Source organism: Temnothorax longispinosus, chromosome 2 (genome assembly GCF_030848805.1).
Source record: "Temnothorax longispinosus isolate EJ_2023e chromosome 2, Tlon_JGU_v1, whole genome shotgun sequence".
In the NCBI taxonomy this organism is placed as follows: domain Eukaryota; kingdom Metazoa; phylum Arthropoda; class Insecta; order Hymenoptera; family Formicidae; genus Temnothorax; species Temnothorax longispinosus.
This window is the reverse complement of record NC_092359.1, coordinates 453,848-474,277: the sequence shown is the minus strand read 5'-3', so window position 1 is coordinate 474,277 and position 20,430 is coordinate 453,848. Positions and strand designations below refer to the sequence as shown.

Sequence of the window (20,430 nt, the reverse complement as noted above, 5' to 3'; positions counted from 1 at the left end):
ATGCATATTTTAACAATTGTAGCATAACATGTATATACGTGAACATGTAATTGTTAAAATTGTTAAAATTGCTATAATTGTTAAAATAAAAGTGCTAAATTTTAATTACAGATTTTAATGAATTTTACTATGGCATAAATTAGTAAAAACTAATAACATTTTTATCATTTTAGATAAATATTATTATAATCGTAAATTTGTCGTTATTTGGAGACATCGCGAACAATTTCTCATATGCGACTCTTCTTAATGTGCCACTTCGCACTTTCTATGTTCTCTTATCAGTGGAACCTGTGTCAGGTGAGTTTTGTGGGAAAAAAAGCTAGACATAGTTTCGCGCGCCGGATCGTCTTACGCTAACTCGCACGATTTATCTGCAGGTACATCGCGACGCTCGAATCGTCGCGAAACGTTGCAGTGCTTGATGCAAGGGAGGTTCTCGCAATCACTTTACGTAATTCGACGATAATAAAAAAAAGAAAGGTGTCACGAACTTTGACAAAACACGAAACGAGGTACTTTTCTATGAAATCGACCCTCGGAGATCTCACCCGTTCGATCAGAAATTAGAGAAGTCGCGAGACTTTCAGTCCGAATTTTCTGTAAAAGAACCTAAAATCTCTCTTGTATTCTTCTTTCACTTCTTTTATTATAAAAATTTGGAAAATTCTTTTATGTTTCACAAAATATATAGTAATATTCAAGATTTCTTATCTTTCAATAAATAAAAGAGATAGGTACTTATGCTATCAAAAAATATTTCTAAATCACGTTTTTATTCTTATTATCCACTAAAATATGAAAATGTGAAGAGATATACATAGCGGAACTAGTCCTAATATCCAGTTTAAAAGTAACATTGGCTATATTCTTTATAAGTTAGAATTAAATTATCGGACACATAAAAACTATATACAAAGAACAGGAATAACATTTTTCAACAATCTTCTTTAAGAGTTCCATCGTGACCACGTTGCTCCATTTTCTCAACTTCCGCCGAAAATGTTCGTCCCGCATTTCCTACGATACGCGTCTACCCTCCCGCAGTGTGTACCGAATGAAGGGCTTGACGCCATAATGCGGTGTCGTCGCTGTTGTATCGACAATATGTTCCGGATCCTTAATAACGACAGCGAAGCGGTATTAAGAGGCATTACAAAGCAGCGGACACTTGAATGCGCGTCGAGGAGGGTTCACACTCTTGAAAAGAGCATCTGAACACGAGGAACGCTGTTGGCCCCTTCTCTACCCTCGGACGTTATTATGAACGCCCTTCTTTCTATCCCGCGTTACCGTGTCTTCGTCCCACTCTGTCACCTCCGGCGACACCTTTCTCTTCCTCTTCAGCTGAGACACCCCTATTCGCAACGCTGCGCGCTGTTCCGACTACCAAATGCTCGTAACCGCGCATACACTTTTGATTCACTTATATTCAATAATTGAGAGGATTCTATAGTCTTAGCAATGCAGAATTCTCTATCTCATTTCATTTGTTTCAAAAATTATATTTATATTTTTAGTTTTACGTTTAGCAGTAATCGTAAAACCACAAGATCAAATTGATTTGCTATTAATTTTTTTTTTTTTTTTTTTTTCAAAATATAATTAAACGTAGAGATAAGTCTTCTGTGGCACACAACTTATATATTTTAAATATACATTTATCGAGCCAATTTGTCGAGGAATGTAATATTTTCTACTGCAAGCATTGAAATTTAATACTCTTTGCTGAATTGAAACACGCGGAATAAAAATGCAATGTTAATATGAGCGAATAAAGCTCCGAATTTACGTTTATGGCGGACAGAAAAAGGGGAGTGAGAAAAGTTTTGCAGGTTTCGCGTTACATCATTGTCACCCTGGAGCACCCCAATAGGCAGCTATACCATATATATAGGTAGGTGGCGAATGTGCGCGCCAACCCCACGAAAATCCCCGTTTACGTGTCTGTGTCGTCATATTCTTTGTTAGAGGGTGGTTTTCAAACGATGAAATCGCTCGATTGCGACGAACTCGCGCCTCGCAATCGAGATTTATTCAATTAAAGTTGAAACACCACGTTCTCTTTCAATCCTTTCCCCTGTATGACGTGTATAAAAATAAATATTTAATATAAAATGCTCATATTTTTAAATTCTGCAAGATTTATTATGCATTATATTTAATCGTTACTTTTTATTCTTCATCTTCTATTGTTAAAAAGAAAATCTCATAAAGATCGCAAACAGGTAAAACAAAAAGGTCTTGAATTTTTATCACATATCTAAAAAAAATTCAACCAGAAGTATTTTATATATAAACGTTTTGTATAATATTACAATTTTTTACATTGCTTCCATTGAATTTTGGCCTTTTCTATTCTTTAATTTTGCTAAATATACGTAAAAGACGTATGTCTGTGAAATGTTTCAGAATGTTGCTTCGGCGAATTTTTCTAATCCACGCGTGGCAAGCGACGCCGATATTAGTCGGCTAATTCTTTCACGCTACACGCGTACGAAGATGACGTTTTCACGAAGACGAAGACGAAACGCTGCCTACGACGATTCTTCGAGCTGACCGTGCAGACTCGTCAAGGCCGCGTTGCTTTTTATCGGCTTATCAAGACGTTGATTGCGTCGAGTTGCTCGTCCATGCTGTGAGAACTAAGAAATCATCGCGTCATACATCTAGGAGGTGTATTTATAGCGTCTCCAGGAAGGATCTCCTCAACGGGTCCACGTGCGAGACTGATTATAACGCGATTGAGAGTGCAGGCTGCTGCATCGACGTTTTCCCGTCGCCGTCGACCAGCAATAAATTAAAAGAAAAATTATTGTATTTTCAAACTCTATTGTTTAAGTATAAATTAAATTATAGCAAATTGAGAAGAAGAAGAAGAAGAAAAAGCAGAGAGAGAGAGAGAGAGAGAGATATTAAAACAATTTTAAAAATACATGTTTTTACAAAGCTAATTTTTTATTGCAAAACATGTAATGACTCTATAAGATTCTTCAAAAATTTTATTTACAAAAAGTATAAATTGTATAAAGGGTACCATTGTTAAGTTTTTGTCAAATACATATTATCTAAAGAAATAACTTTGTTTGTTTGTAAAAAGATTGAATTAGCACAAGTTCTACATTAACTTGATGATCTTTGCAACAATATTTATCGATCAGCGTATTATACTGTGAATGCATTTATATCTCTAGAGTGTTCTAGACTATTAAGATAATACATAACAAAAGTAAACATAAAGTCAAATATTTCCTTTAGTCGATTCAAACTGTTTGATGAAACCTAAAATAATATTTGCTTAGGTATATTTGATTAGGTACCTGATAATGCTTATACATATATATCTAAAATTCTTTATGGACAAATCCACAAGTCTGTCAAAATATAAACGTAATCCATCAACTTTCAACAAAAGTACTCTTCAGGTAGCTCTCGGGAATTATTGTATGGTACTCACTCAAATGGACTGTCCACGAATCCACGGCGAAGTAGGAATTGCTCTTTATGCTTATGCTAACAACGCATGTGTGATTCTGACAAGTAGATTCTGACTAAAGTACGGAATTTATTTCTGCGTAAAATTATTGTCATAAAAATCATAATTAAATAATATAATATACACAACTTGTGGTTACATCGTAAAATTATCACAGGAAATTAATTTAGATGATGCGATCATTTATCATTGACACATAAGATGATCAAATTAACGATTACAGTTGCGCACAATTAATTCAATTATATTATCAAGTATTCTAAAATAATTTTGATATGAATAGTTAATAAAGCGATAGGAAAACAACGAATCGTCTATCCTTCGCTTCGGTCTAAACGACATCGCGCTCGACACTCGGAGCTCGGAGCTAACGAGTTCGAAGGACGAAAGGCGGCGGTGGTGGGACTGGTGGGCGATTCGCTGCAACCGCGGTCGTTTATTAACTCTCAACCCTCGGCGGTGAGATATCACGCGCGACATAACTTATGCTTGGACAGGGTTGCAAACTATACTATATACACATACAGAACAGGGATTACCGTACGTAACGACGCTAAGGTTATGGTGGAGCGGCACCGGTGTCCAGTGACTCCCATGTCGGCTTGTTATCCGGACCGCCCCGTCGTTATCTGCAATTACCCCAAAACAGCCCCTAGTTTATAAATTATAGGTCGTACCTCCGTACCCCGCTACCGCGCGTCGTACCTTCCGTCCCCCTCAGCTCCACGCAGCTCCACGCTCACCCTGTCCTCCCTTCTCCGCTCCGCTCTTCGCGCGGCGCGCGCGAACCATCTCTATCGAATCCAGCGGTACATCTGTCATCAAACGTGGTCAATTACGTTCAATTATCCCGGTCACCATGCACCACCGCCGCCACCGCCGCCGTGTTATCGCCCGATGTACGAAGAATAAATTTCTGGCCAATTAAGCGAAACTGTGCCGCGGTAATTGCTAATTAGGCGTGCGTCGCGTCGGCGTCGGCCAATTACAAACGCGCGATTGGATCGCGCGAAATAAACTCCTCTCCCGCGAACGGTTTCTTCCTTTTTGTTTTTCGACGGTCATGATTTATTACCTACTATTAATATTTATAAATTGTATACCAAGTGCAGCAACATATGTGCTACTTTTCTTTTGCTGCCCATCTCGCGATTGCGTTCCCTCGAGCATTTTTCGCGGACTCGTTTAATTAGATACTAAATTGGCGGAATAATCGCGCGTCGCTATAATCCGCGCTACGAGGGGCAATCCTCGGTGACAGGAGCCGAGAGCGGCGATTTCTTCGGTCGCAGGCACCCGCAGGCGCAAAAGGCCCGAGATGCTCTCGCAGGCGACCCGCGACAATACGATCGTCTTGTCGCGCGCCATTGTTGTGAGAGATTTCAATGGACATTGCAACAATGAGTCGCTGACGACGGTGCGTCGTGTTGCGCAAAGGGAACCATGCCAGGGCTCCCCACGGCTAGCATAAGCCTGCTTGACTGTACTTTTCACGCCCTTTCCACGACGCGAGATTATTATATCTCCGACCCTCCGCCCCGTGAACACCAAATAGACATCTGCTTTCGAAAGGCGTAATGCCCATGTATATAAAATAAAACATGATTACGAGAGCTATATATATTTTGCAAGTTTGCAACGCCAAATATCACCGTTTTTTTTTTCTTAAAGATTTTATCGACTATCAATTATTTTCGTAAATATTACAAAATTATTTGAAACAAACAAGAAGATCGGTTATATGTTTACTATCTGAAATAGAGAATAATAGTAATTGGTTATTACCTTAAACATAGTTTTTCAAATGATTAATTATCTTACTTTGTTAGTTTCTTCAAAAACATGATATGCGACAGCTGCAAAAATAATGTGTTATTTTTCTGAGATTGCGAGATTATCGTAATTCGAAAAATTTTGGCATAAATCATCGTGGACACGATGCACGATTGAGTGAACTTGTATAACAGCCTTTATTTTATCGATATGATACAATTTTAATAGACGATATGATACACTATGATACGTGAAACCGGAATCCATCTCCCTGTTTCCGCGATCTCCGCAGTAATGCATTATAATAATTGTTACAAGACTTAACGCTGCGGCTATAGGTCAAGCGATATGATTCATAATTTGACGCCATTTCACCGTAAAAACGTCGCGATTCAGCAATTTAGTCACTGCGCGTTGCTTTCATATGCGTATCTCCGTGTTGTTTTGCAAATGCAAAAAAAAAATGCGCAAAATCGTTAAGAGATTCACCGAATGTAATTTATCGTATTACTATGCGAGACATAAACCGCTAAATCGCGCCGATAACTATCTTAATCGCTACTATCAGTTAATATCTATGGTATAAGATTGACTTTAGCACAAAAATACATTTTTATAATTACAGCTAGACCTCCTTCGTGTTAATATCACGATACCGCGAGCATGCATGATATTCATTCGATCTTTCCAGTTTTTGGTTCAGACTAATTTCTTGAAATTATAATTGAGATAGCGACAAATGTAACTGAATTATATAGCGTACTTTTTATATGACAGGCAATATGGTTGCTTCAAAAGCGAGTCTATCCAGTCTATATTTATCGTAATATACATTTTTTTTTAAATTAGGGAATGCATGTTTATCGCATTTGCTGCAAAGTATCGAAAAATTGATTAAAGACCATTTAACGATAATTCAAATCTTATTTGAGATCTTGTGAATCGTCATGATACTCGCACAACGCTGCCGGCTACATTCACGAATCGACGATTGACAAATCTTGGAAATACGACATACGATATCCGTAATATATTTACATACGAAGTAACTTTAATATGCACTTGGAAGACAGAGGTTTATATGTTATGCATATATCGATAACGTAGGTTTTTCTTCATGTACGTACTATACATATATATATATCTATACGACATAGATGTAATCTGCGCGTAAATATATTTAGCGCATAATTATGTAATATAATTTTTAATCCATGCACGCGCGGACGCATACGTTTTACATTTAGATATGTTAACTTGCTAATAATTATATTATTCATCGTGCGCTATCGCCAGCGATCAGCTATTTTCAATGTATAAATAAACTGTCTTTTATCATCATAATCATTGCACCCATCATATCTTATATAAATGATTGAAAAGCTCGCAATATCATAACTATTTAACACCGCACAATTTGAATAAATATAAAATTACAGTAACTTGGAGTTTTATACGCCAGGATATCATCAAAATAAATTATTCATAGTTTCCTAATGAATGCACGTTTGCGAAACTTTACAGATCCAGATACTTGGAAAAATCCAATATAAAAATAGAATACAAGAACAGAAAAAGTCCTGCGCGAGAAGAGATCAAAAGAAGATTGCGTATGAGTAAGAAAAAAGTTTTAAATTATTTTTGTTTATAAAGTAAACGTTTCATTCATAATACATAATCGTGGTTTCAGCGCTCACATATTTATACAGTATATTTATTGTATGTGTTTGTGCGCGCATGCACCGACAAAGGTAATAAGTCAAATAAAAATATTTTTATGGGCGTTTTCGTAATACCACTCTCTTATTACAAAGTTTATTATATTTCTTAAATTGACATATTCATATAAATATTCCGAAGAAGATTTGACAAACATATACAGCAAGTATATGTATATGTACATGTGTGTGTGTGTGTGCGTGTGCGTATTTATATCCACACATATCCATACACAATTTCTTACTTTGTATTATGTAAAGTCAAGCGAATAATGTTTAAGATCAAATTGTAACCTAGTTCAGATCCATCTCCACTTAAGACACAAACAACAACAAAGAAAATGATCAACTAATTAAATTTCATATTTACAGTTAAATATCTTAGATTTGCTAAAACTTGTAAACCGGTAAACTTACGAAACTACGTTATAAAGAGTAAAGCATAATTAAATATAGAGTACAACTGGTGTAAAAAATGGGAAAAAATCCGTAAATTATAGATCGCTATGTACAAGATAATTAAGGCGTTACATTGAAATGTATTAACAGTTTTAATACATTCTCATTAATTATAATCTAATTATAATATACCCGTCTATCTAACATTGTTAGCTGCCGAAAAGGACCTTCTCACGTCTCCGAATGTCGAAGTTTTATTTCGATTTCTTTATATGAATTAACCAAATTATCATTATATGTATTATATTTATTATTACTATATGTATATAGTTGTTACTCCTATATACATATAATAATGTTCATGAAGAATAAAGATACATTATATTGTAAGAGTTACGCCGAGAGAAACAATTCAATTATCTTAATTGTATATTGCAAGTATTTCGCGGGAGATTAAAATATATATTTTTTGTGTATTCTAGAAAATTATACGAAATTTAAAGAACTTGTAATCAACAAAACTATCGTAATGATAAAATATGTACGCGATTAACAAGATTTCAAAGTACTTTTCTTCAATGCTCATATAAATATGACGATGTGTAGATCAAAATCTACAAATTGGAAAGCCTATTGATACAACCATCCGAGTTTGCGATTACGAATGTCATTTTTTTTAATCTCAAGCGAATATGTTGACATTCGATACGATTGACAAATATGTCGCGCATATACTAGTATGTAATGAAAATTTCATTACATCATTTATCAACACTTTTATAATACCACATGAGTCGATGATATCTAATTCCGTATGTATATAATTATGCATTAATACGCGATTGACTGTTTTAATTATAAAACTTTTTTCTAATTTTGAAGACAAATAATCCATATTATAAAGAGAAAATATAAAACAAAGATTTCTTTTAAAATAATTTTGAAGTATAATTATTATTTGACATCTGTAAGATAATTAAATTAAATGACGATAAAACTTTGTTGAAATAAGATAAATTATAATGCTAATTAATAAAAATCAATATTACTTTTATAACATATAGATTCAGGCTGATATTTTTTTTAAGTAATAAAAAAACTATTTTAAAATATCTTTTAATGTTTACGGTAGGGTATACTGGATATGTATTCAGATATGTCTATCTAGAAGATTTCTATGCGCGATATTTTGTTTCGCGGAGTCCGCTCTAAGCCGGACTTTATAATTTAATCATTAATCGACTCATTTATTAGGTATCTTCGGAGATCATCGCGGATTCTTTCCGTGATAATTACAAGATACGTCGATATGTGTCGATATGCTATGTTCATGTCTAACAAAAAAGAAATATCCAAAAAGTAAAATTTCAGAAAGAAACACACCTGATTCTTTTCCAGGAACGACTAGCGCGTAGTGTTGAGAAAAATTATGTGTCGCTCACTCGCGAACGGCGTCAATTTTTGGCGATACGTGCTTCTTTGGCATCGACGTGACAGTGGGATCCCCGGGTATTTTTTACTCCATCGTGTCGTACTGAACCTTCTTCACTTTGAAATATCGGTAGGCCGCATAGCCGGTGATTGTTAAGAGAACCGCAGCGGCCAACGTGGAGCCAACTGCAACTGGCGCAGTCTCGTCTCTGTTGGCCCGCGCGCTTAGCGAGGTGCACGAAAATTCGGCAGCAAACTCGTTGTTCTTGAACTTGAACGGTTGCAGCTTCATGTCTCTGAAATTTTTCATTTTCATGACAATCTAATATTCTCTATTTACGCAGTTTACAAGAATAAGAATTTGCCTAACACTAAATCGTATTATGTAGCTATATATATTATTAACTTGTAACAAAGTTCCACATTGAACAAAATGTGGCCATTTGATTTGAAAAAGAATAGAAAAGTCACTTTCGATATTGGTTTGACTTTCATATAAATCTATTTTTAGGTTCAAATATGAAGTAAAATTAAATGTACTTTAGCTAAATTAGAACTTTTGCATTATGTCTGATTTACTGTTTATAACAAACACAACTTTGGTTGCTAAAATTAAATCGATAATATGTTGGGATACCTCAAAAGTACGCTGGCATGATTTTTGCCGTCGGTGAGCGAAATCTCGGTTTCTTCGGAACAAGCGTACGATTTTCCGACCGGTGTGGGAAACAGCATGGAGCTATGTTTCTGGCCGGTACTCAGTCGAATAGTCTTGTCTAAAATATTAATAAAATAATCAATTTGACTTTTATAATTAACAATATATTATTTCTCTCGAAAATGTATGTCAAGTGTATCTAATAGTTTTTAATTTACAATAAACTGTATTCAATAGCTTAATTTATTTTTAGTACAAAGTTGATAGTTATTAGCTATTAAAAATAACGTGACTTAATACTATTGCATTTTCTTAAATGCAAAAACATTTCACACGAAATAGCAAAATTGTGCAAAAACTAATAAGATTGACACTTACTTGGCTGAGCAATATGTTCAAAGTGTTTGTCACTGGAGTTATAGGTCAGTTCGATTTTCTCGACATACCAGCGTTCACCACCTGGTGTCTGGAAAATAAAATCGTATGTCTCGTTAAGCATAGGGAGGAAATCTGACAAGGTTTATCATTCCTTCATATAAAAATCAAGATTACTAGGATTGTGCTAAGAGATCAAATACAATATAGCAAGACATACTCCTAAATATAATTTTGGTATATGTATAAGTAATATCTCATCAATCGATACCTGCGTTTTGTTCTAGGATATCATTTTTAATGAAATTTCTACTATTTTTATCCCACATGTGGTAATTACTCGAACCGAGATGTTAATTCGTGGAGTTAATTCGAGACATTATCTCGTGATAGTTTCTAACACGCAATCAGCGATATGAAGGTGAAAATCAAATGAACTATATCTCGGTAAAAGGGTCACGTATCGATTTTCACAAAAAGCAGTACCGTGTCTGGCAATTAAAATGATTTATCTTTCGTATAATTGCCTCTTGACCGGCGCAAGAATTTATCTCACGACACAACTGTGGAAATATATAGACTACACGATGTTATATATAAAAGATTACCTTAGCGAAGCTCCAAGATAGTACGAAGGCTTCCCATTTCAATGACATTGTCACCGTGTTTTCGTTATCACAATTTCCGGTCACAATTGCATCGTTAGGTACGTAGATATCCGCTTCCTAGAGATATCAATATCAATTATATAATTATCCGTCGTTGTGCTCATTGATCCAAGATTTCCTGTTTCTTTCGGAATTTAATTCATATGCATTTCTTACTTGATCCTCGCCGAGTTTTGTGCGATATTTAACAGTGATGAGTGCATCTACTTGAAGAAGAATGCAAGCTTGTCCGTTGCTTCCATCCAGCCGATACAAGGGTTCTTCGGTGGAAAACGATTTGTGTGTGGTCGATGTGGTTGAGGGCACGATCGTGGTTGTTTTGAGTTCAGAATTGACTATCGGCTAAAAAAGAAGATTACAATATAATATTATTAAAAAAGAAATTATATTTACTTATAAAATAAAACAATAAAGCTGTACATATTGACTCATGAAAAATTATTAATAAAAATTGTTCGGTAGAATTTTTATTATCTAAAAAATTGCTCTCTCTTTCTCTCTCAATAAAATTTTCATTTATAGTTTGTTGTTATATTCTAGAAAGGTAACTTCCGCTCAAAAGCTTATGACCTTCTGTAGAAGGTCGTCTGTTATTGTAACATAAATGTACGAGTTTTGCAATAACAATTTTTTGTTGCAATAACAACTCTATGTGTAACGAATCATTAATATAGAATCATTAATATAGAAACAGGTAACATAAGTCAACGTTACAATATGTATAAATTTGCAATTACAAAGCATAAGAAGGAACATAAGCCGATGCGGGTGGCAATAGTAAAAGTTTCCACTAGAATGCCGCGAAGTCTTTGCACGATGACGTCACATAATACCATCGAAATGTCAAGGAGTGCAGTAAAAGCAGCTATCGGATGTTATAAAAGCTTAACGCCAAAGAGGTCAACAAATCCACTGTAAATATGTTTTGAGTCTAAGCGCACAAGCGTGTGGAAACTCAGAAAAAAAAAACACAGAATTTAATAAAGTTATAAAATTTATTAAGTTTAAACTTAGCAAACGGAATTTGCAAAGCTTAACGACTTTTCATCTTCCCAACATTGAGAGTTAACTTCAGAATTAATACGTCATTTGACGTCACTCTGCTACTGGGTCCCATTAATAAACAATTATAACATTTTTCACGATGGTGAGAAATTATTTGAGAATGCCTCAGAACTTTATATCATAATTTCACGGTTTAATAGTCAAGTGAGTCTGACATCATAACACTTTATACATATAAGAAGATATTAATGGAAGTCTGAACACACAAACAAGTTATTGATATATTTAAAATTTCATCAGTTGTCTAATACTTTAACGTATCTAAATGCACTAACACATCTGTAATTTTGTAGTACTATATGGTATAATGTCTTCTGCTAACTATGTTTTATCTCTGCATTCTTTAATCAAGAAGAGAGCTAATTCTTTCTTAACAAAAATTTATTTTATGGAAAAAAACAAGTTTTTAATTGCAACAATAATATATATTTAATATAATAATGTTTCATTCCAACAATAAATATTTTAATTAATATATGTAAAATTTGATAATATATAGAAAAAAATCTATATATATATATATATATAAATAGAGAGAGAGAAAGAGAGAGAGAGAGAGAGAGAGAGAGAGAGAGAGAGATTTATATATTTTATATATATATTATATATATATATTTTATATATATAAAATACATAAATCTCTTTAAAAATAAGCATTTCTTTACCCTCATTTTAATTGTCACATTGCGAAATGTCGCATTAGTAAAATCTTCGTTTAGAGGTCATAACAGCGCTAGTGGCATTTACTGCTAGGAAGTTATATGACTATCATGCAACAGCGATGAAATGTAAATTTCACAACGCGTATAGTTCAACGAAATATTTGCAAGCAGCAACAGGCTACCTACGTTCAGCGGAAATGATAAACAGTATGAGGAATCATGCTCGATCGAAACGATTTCGTTTCCTTCTTGACACTTTACAGCTGGAGAGAATCGAGCTAATCTGATGGCGATAATTTATGAAGACTGATACAAAAAATTGTAAATATTAAGTACGTCTCTAAAGTTATATTTTAAAAAGATTTTGTTTGACAAATATTAGCTATGATGTTATCATAATAAATAGAAAATTAGCCTTCTCTTGTTTCAATTTTAATTTTATCACTGCAGCCTTTTTTGTACGTGTAAGTTACGATTAGCGTCAAATGTGGAGATTAAAATATAAGAGTGGATTAAGGGGTAGCAGAAATAAAGTCAAGGTCTGGCCAAGAGTTGTATGAAAGTTTTGATAAGATTGCTTTACGTATAACACAGCGCTCCTTTATGAATTCCACGCATTATCATACGTTATAGCGATGGCGTAAAACCGCCATTGTATCCGACCGACGTAAGGTCAGCCTTGAAAAAAGCATAGGTCCTTACTGCGGTGGAGATTTTCAAACTTTTCTGAAAACGGGGACACACATAATTGCGCCGTATCATATAATCGAAGAATAATGTTCGAAGCTTTCTCGGGGGGCGTTAATTATCGGATTTAAACCTTAGGTTAAATAGGCCTCCGTAATAAGCGGTAATACGATTACGCGCAGATTTAGTAATGCAGCTTGCGTATGTAGGAGCGGTCGCCGCCCACTACTGTAAGGACATTAGCATGTAGACGTATATGTACGGATATACACGATCCAATGTGGTGTTTTTTCCCCTTCAACTGTATTAGCGTAACGTTCCACGAATCCATTTAAATAATTACTCCTGCGTATAGGCATATAAATCGCTGTATTTCTAAAAGTGCGTATTGGTCGCTGAAAAAAAGTAGTGTACACGTTTATTCGAAATTATAATTGAATCCAGAAAAGGAATTCAGAGAGCTTTCGAACAGCCATTTAATACGGCAATAAAATTTTAAAAAGTTTAGCTGTAGTATTGTGAAAAAACAGAGAGAGAGAGAGAGAGAGAGAAAGAGAGAGAGAGAGAGAGAATGTAATATGAATGAATAAAGAGTGGAAATATCGAATAAAATTTGTTTACCAAGGGCAATCTCGTCTTCGGAGTAGGATATTCCAGGAAGATTTTCGACATTCTCCGTGTGGTATAACGTTGCTCGTCCACTTGTCGCGGCATCGGCGAAGGAAGGGGGATACTAAACGCTATGCCCGTGACACACCCTGCCAAAAATTATTTTTATAAAAAGGAATGTCGCGATATCACCATACACACAGTAGTTTTGTCAAGTTTAAAAGCAAATTAGAAAAATTAAAAAAAAACTTTTATGAAAAGTCCATTATCTAATTTACAACGTCCGTGTTGTCCCTTGCTTGGAAGACAGTTTCCTCGCGTTCCCTTTAAATTACGGAAGTTAGGTTTAAGGAGAAATTAGGGTGAATATTAAACGCGTGTAAAATTTAAAAAGTATGCCTTAAGACTTAAGAAAATACAAGATAGAAGTTATATTTGTATCTTTGATTGTAAAGAAGAGCCCCGCTCACACACATCATTTATCTAAAAGTTTTACATCACTCTTGAGATTTTATTAAAATGACATTTATCACGTCAAAGTCACGTCATTTGTCATCTTCCTCACACATACACACACACACATTCATATATTTGAAGCAACGTAATTACAGGATTGAAATATCAAGAAAATAATATCCGAAAAACTATTCATTGTAAAAATTCTAATTAAAGTCAAGTATATATCGATACATAGATAAAAGCACACGACCAATTTTTATGATTCTTTTCCGCGATAAGTAAATGACGTAAAACACAGTTTCGACGAGCTTTCTCACTTATCGTTATTGACATTTGCCACTATAAACCTTTGACATACTATGTGTATCAAGAAATAATCCTGTACATAATATCCTTTATCACTTCCTATATATACATATCTTACTCTGCTTTTCTCTTTATATACTCAGAATACTCGAGTAATCGTGAGAAGACTCGCTCACGCAATCATCTTATTGTTAGTAGAACTTTTTCCATTCGAATGATAACGTCACCAACGGATCTAACATAAGAATTAAATGGCGCGGTTCGGTAATCATACTTGACGCAATTCCCGTGATCACAACGTATACAAGAATTAAATGGCACGACTCGCTTCTCGCGGAAGCGAGGAATGGATAATAACGGAAACGCGTATCGGAGCACTCTTTTCCTCAGCAGAAAGATGTCACACAGGAAAACTCACACAGTAGGAAAATCGCCCTGCAGTGTTCGCCCCGACGTGCCATAACGCTGCCGCTGTTGATCCTACTTCCTAGGGCACTCGTTACGTGCCAATCAAATTAGACGGAAGAACGAGGAAGGATATGTTGTTACGCGGAAATATATATAAAATCGCGCCCGATACGTATGCTCGGCAACAGGACGGTTGCTCGGTGGCGACGTTCGCGAGGCTTGTGAGGAGAAGCGAGAGAAAGCTCGGGACCGTGGACGGATCGATAGCGGGGCGGTTTTCAGCATGCGCTACTACGCGGCTGCCGTTCTGCACAACCCGGTGGAAAAAGCACTACTCCGGCCACCGGTGCCACCACCGCCGCCGCTTCCCCGCCGATGACGTCGACGTCGACGTCGCCGTCGACGTCGGCGTCGGCGTCGGCGCCGATATCAGCCGTCTCGTTGTCAGAGACTGTTCATTCACATCAAACGTGCATCGAATCTACATTGAATTTAGCCGAGACTGTGATATACTTCGCGCAAGCATAAATATAAAAACGAAGCAAAATTAAGAAACTCGCAATTTTTCTTCCTTCGACATATTCCAAAAAAAATTACTCGATAGCTTTCCCGACTCCTTTTGCGAATAGAAATTAAAGTCGTTACTTTATTATAATTAGCTCCCTCGTTTTGCCATACATCGGCATCGACATCGACAACAAATTTTACTTGAAGATATATATATATATATATTAGATATAAATCGAGAATGTACAATATCTGCTTCAGTCCAACAATTTTCATACTCGCGTATGCTCGTTATTAATGAAAGAGATCTAACAAAAGACGCGTACTTATCTTCTCACAATCAGAAAAGATTAAGGAAGTTAACCGAGAAAAGTTCAAGGAGTTTTTGAAGAATGACACTTTTATCTTTCTATCTTTTCAAGGACTTGATAAAGGACCACAAATCATAGTCGAAATGTTGGATATCCTTGAATATTATATTAATAAATGACCAGTCGGGTCGAATTAAACCATCTTCTTTGTTAATTATTACTGACGAAGGCGAAGAAATAAAGATTACCTTAGGTTTCTATTTTTTTTTTATTCGCACACACAAGTTTCCCCGCTGAGAAGTAAGACCCGCCGTAATCTCGTGTAGTTTATTTCTTAATATATTTCAAAACTTTTTTAATCATAAACACACCGGGTATCATATATAATAACTCGTGTGCAAGTAGCACACACAAGCTCTGACAAGAACTTCCTTTCCGTCACTTTTTCATTCTCGCTACGGGCTACGGGCGAAGATACGTGATGCAGCACACAGCACAGGCGCGGCGCGGTGTAGTGGTGCAACTATAAGTCTTACTATACAGACGAATACATATGCGGGATCGCAGAGGTCATATTTCGGTGACCCGACGTGGGCGGCTCGTTATTCGAAAGTTGGAAATATACCGTCGAACCGTCAATCTCTCCTCAAACTGGATAAACGCGCGGCTTCTACAGAATATATATTTTAAGGGCTCCTATAAGAGCATTAAGATTCACGAAATTATTACGCACAGCGTAATGCCAATATTGCCAATGCAATGAATTGAATCTGTAATCTGTCAGCGTAATTTCAGAAATTCAGATGTCCAACGTAATTACGCGATGGATTTTCTTTCTCTTATAATATTTTGTTTGCGCTGTATATTATATATTATAAGCCTCACTTAATAAAGAAATAGCAAAATAGTATATTTTAAAGTTTAGGGCAAAATGTAAAATAGGGCAATAAAACATAACAAAACCTATAGGCAACATTTATAAAATTGTGCACGTAAAAGTTATACGTATAATATGCAAAGAAATATTCAAAAAAACATTGAAATAAACTAGATATTTTCAATAATTTGAGAAAAAATGCGTGAAATACATAACTAAGCTACATTTTTACATGCAACCCTTGCAATTGTAAACTCGATCTTAAAGTAGAGCAAATTTCCCGCAGAAACCTTTCGCCCTTTTTCGTGGAAAATTTATCCCGAGATTTATCTTGGGATTTTGTGTTGAAGAGTGGAAGTAAGTGCAACCGGTTTAGTTACGAAGCACAAAACTATGGCATTTACGTGACTGCGCCAAGAGCGAGAACGATATATCAAATGGGATGGGTTAATGTCTCTGTGCTGAAGGCATATTTTCGTATAAACGCCCACGAATGAGTACGCCCACGCAAATCTCGATTCATTCCAGCTTGATTCATATATAAACCGCAGTAAAATTATCTACATATATCGTTCACGTCAATCGATGCATAATTAGACCGCATAATTTTACGTGATATATATAATGTACATACGTTACACTGATGGTCTGTATTTCTAGCGAATGCTGGTAACGTGAGCCGAAACTTGCCATGGTTCATTATTGCGACTGATATCGATCTGTTGTCACAAACAGTCGTTGACCGTCTATTTATTTTATTCTAACGGTTCTTCACTCTATCGACTTTCTCCCACTTTTCTCATCGATCTCTGTACAAGTACAAGTTATATGTGGACGGATATCTAACGATTCTAATGGTCCTTGTCACATATATTACAAAAGTCATCCTCTCAGTAATCTTCAAAAGGTTTTAACTGTCGCTCGTTGTTTACTAAAAAGACAAAAAGTTATTAATCAAATATATTTAATGAATAGAACGTAATTTTCGAATGTACATTTAAGAAGGTATTTATATATATATTATACAATGATGGACCTTGTTATAAAGACGTGGTAAATATATTTTTTACAACAAGGTTTATTATTGTACGGTTCGCGTAGAAATTAAATTGGAAACCCATATGTGGAACCATTTTATGTTAAGAAATAACTTTCGTATAAGGGTCACTAAAAAGGTAGATATACATATGTATGTATGTATAACTCTGTCCTCTGTCCCACAGTAATACACAAGTTGGGTTTGGGTTTTTTTTAGAGTAAGAATGCAGGGGGGAGGGAGGGTCCTCGCTTATACATGCATCATGTATTATTTTCACATACATGTATTAATCATTTAATTATGTCTTTCAATACTGAGAATAACTCAATATTATATTTTTCAAACTTATTTCGTTAACAGCTTTTTTAATGAATAACGAGCGACGGTTGAAATCTTTAGGTTACTTAGAAGGATGATCTACTTATATGTATATGAAAAAGACAAGGTCATTAGAGGTGCCTCCCCTAAAGAGGAAAGAACCCAGGTAGCAGGATGACGTCTAAAGACGTTTTAATGACATTTTATTGACGTCAGAGACGTCATTAAGACGTTATTATATGTCACTTGACGTCACTCTGCTACCTGGAAATTGCTTAATATACTTACACAAAAGTCAATACTCTTTAGTTTCATTTTTCTACGCTTTCTCGTTACTCTCGGGGTTCTATAATAGATTAGAGTTCTGGAAAATTTTAACGCTCACGACAAATTTTCTACCAATCTTCCCATTACGGAAGACATTTACCATCAAGTAATTACCCTTGTGCAAAAAATTCTCAACGTTGTAGGACGTTGCTTCCAGATGACACCCTATATACCCATGGAAAATGCAGCACGAACTGAACGAAAAGCCTGTTGAAATTGCCAGATGGCGACAGCAGTCCTATCGCCGATCGAGAGAACTAATAATAGTAATAGGTCTGTTCTGTTCTTTTCAGCTGAACAGCTGAACTTGTTTGGTTGCACGGTTCATCTTTTTTCTTTTTCTCTCCAACATGAAAAGAAAAAGAAAGAAAGATGAATCGTGCAACCTCAGCTGAAAAGAAGAGTGTAGTTTTTAAGCTTTTGAGCCGTAATTGACTGACTAATCACACAGTCAAATGTGAGGAGAATAATAATCGACTGTGATTGGTCAAAGCTCTTCTTACGGATCAAAGCTTACTACACCTGTTGTAGACGGCCTTTCAAACAATTGAAAAATATAGAAACATTTTCAAAAATATTTAGAAAATTTTGAACGAGCTATTAATGACTGATTAATGAACTAGCTTTTACTACTAAACTGAAGCCGCATTTGACGCGCATGCGCGAAAAAACCGGCGTCCGGCGTTAACAACATTGACTGGAACTGGAAACTGGAATCGCTCGTCATCGCACGTCATCGCAATCGCGAGTGATCCCGAGCAGAGGCCAAAGCGGAGTTATTTTCGTAACGTAACGATTCACCCGAGATATATGATATACGGCAAGCGACGACCCTGCAATCTGCAATCTGCACGGCTCGCATCGCTTGCATGGTCGTTCGTGGGATGGGAACGCGACGTTGATGATTGACAGGATGATCTCTCGGAGTTCGGAGTGATTCTCGCGCCGTGGAATATGCTGACGCTGAAAGTAAGGCAGAAGAGCATATCTGAACTGATGAGAGAGAGAGAGAACTCGCGTGACTTCCGAGAGTTGCGAGAACGCTGCTTTTGGTTTCTAGGCGACCGTTGTTAGTTGCTCCTTTAGGCTTAGACGCGCTCGTGTCCTTGAGAATTTCTTGCCGAGAGGAGTGAGGGGCAGTTCGGCCGCTTCCATCGAGTCCGAAGGAAAGATGTCGTTCGAAGACGAGAAACGTAAGGAATCGCTTCCAATAGTTCCAATGACTGATCAATCAAATAGAAAACAATAATCCAAGCTGTAGAGTATCTTAATATTTTTCCGTTATTTCTGTAAATAGAAAAATTCTTGACCATGTCGCCAGAGGAAAAGAGGAACTTTTACAAGGCAAAGGTAACGACTCTTGATCAGATTCCCACATGGTCAGAGTATTGGGACAAAAACAAATCCAATATCGCCAAAACTGTTGAAAAAGTTGAAAAAGTCGACGAGGCTGTGGCTAAGAAAGTATCGATGTGGCAAGGAGACATAACGTCGCTCGAGATAGACGTGATTGTCAATGCTGCTAATTCGAGTCTTTTGGGAGGTGGTGGAGGTACAAGATATTCCCATTAGAACATTTTGTATGCTTGAGAGATATAAAATATTTCTATATCAAATAATAAATTTGTATATATTTCAGTCGACGGAGCTATTCACCGAGCAGCAGGACCAAATTTAAGGAAAGAATGCGCAACGTTGGGAGGATGTAGAGTTGGCGAAGCTAAAATCTCGGGAGGTTATATGCTGCCAGCTAAATGTGAGTAATACACAATACACACGTGCAAGAGCTCAACTCAACACAATTTATATAACTTATTAAACACATAACGTTTAAATAACTTTGTTTCAGATATTATCCATACTGTCGGTCCGCAAGGTGAAAAGCCGGATAAATTGAAAGAATGTTACGAGAATAGTCTGATTCTGGTTAAAGAAAATCATCTGCGTACTGTCGCATTTCCATGCATATCTACTGGAATTTACGGATATCCGCAAAGACCAGCGGCCAAAGTGGCTTTATCGACAGTTAAGAAGTTTCTTCTCGATAATAAAGATGCTGTAAGACTGCATATATATTCAACAACGTGTTATTTTACGACCAAAAATAAAGCACATGAAATTTTTATTATTTTTCAGGTGGATAGAATCATCTTTTGCTTATTTCTGGAAAGCGATAAAGATATATATGAGGAGCTGTTGCAAAAGTACTTTGCAACTTAATTAAATGTTTGTTGATAGATAAGTTTCTACTTGTGCGAAATAAAATTCTTCGCAAGGTTTAGTACGTAATCTTATATATCGTATTTGAAAAATAAATATTCATGCGGAGTAATATAA

At 35.9% G+C, this 20,430-nt stretch overlaps 2 protein-coding genes across 2 annotated transcripts; one reads left to right on the top strand and one right to left on the bottom strand.

Annotated features, from left to right (window-relative positions):
* Window positions 1-5,442: 5,442 nt before the first annotated feature.
* Window positions 5,443-15,055, bottom strand: LOC139808480 (lysosome-associated membrane glycoprotein 5). Its single transcript, XM_071770527.1, has 7 exons — window positions 14,725-15,055; window positions 13,554-13,690; window positions 10,675-10,860; window positions 10,459-10,575; window positions 9,854-9,941; window positions 9,455-9,593; window positions 5,443-9,113 (listed from the first exon to the last, which is right to left on the bottom strand). Exons 1-7 carry the CDS (start codon window positions 14,765-14,767, stop codon window positions 8,903-8,905), a joined length of 921 nt encoding a protein of 306 aa, XP_071626628.1. The 5' UTR covers window positions 14,768-15,055; the 3' UTR covers window positions 5,443-8,902.
* Window positions 15,056-18,802: 3,747 nt separating this feature from the next.
* LOC139808481 (macro domain-containing protein CT2219) lies at window positions 18,803-20,430 on the top strand. The gene is made up of 6 exons (XM_071770528.1): window positions 18,803-19,062; window positions 19,154-19,286; window positions 19,391-19,645; window positions 19,733-19,849; window positions 19,943-20,151; window positions 20,230-20,430. The coding sequence occupies exons 1-6, from the start codon at window positions 19,048-19,050 to the stop codon at window positions 20,311-20,313; spliced, it is 813 nt and encodes a 270-aa protein (XP_071626629.1). The 5' UTR covers window positions 18,803-19,047; the 3' UTR covers window positions 20,314-20,430.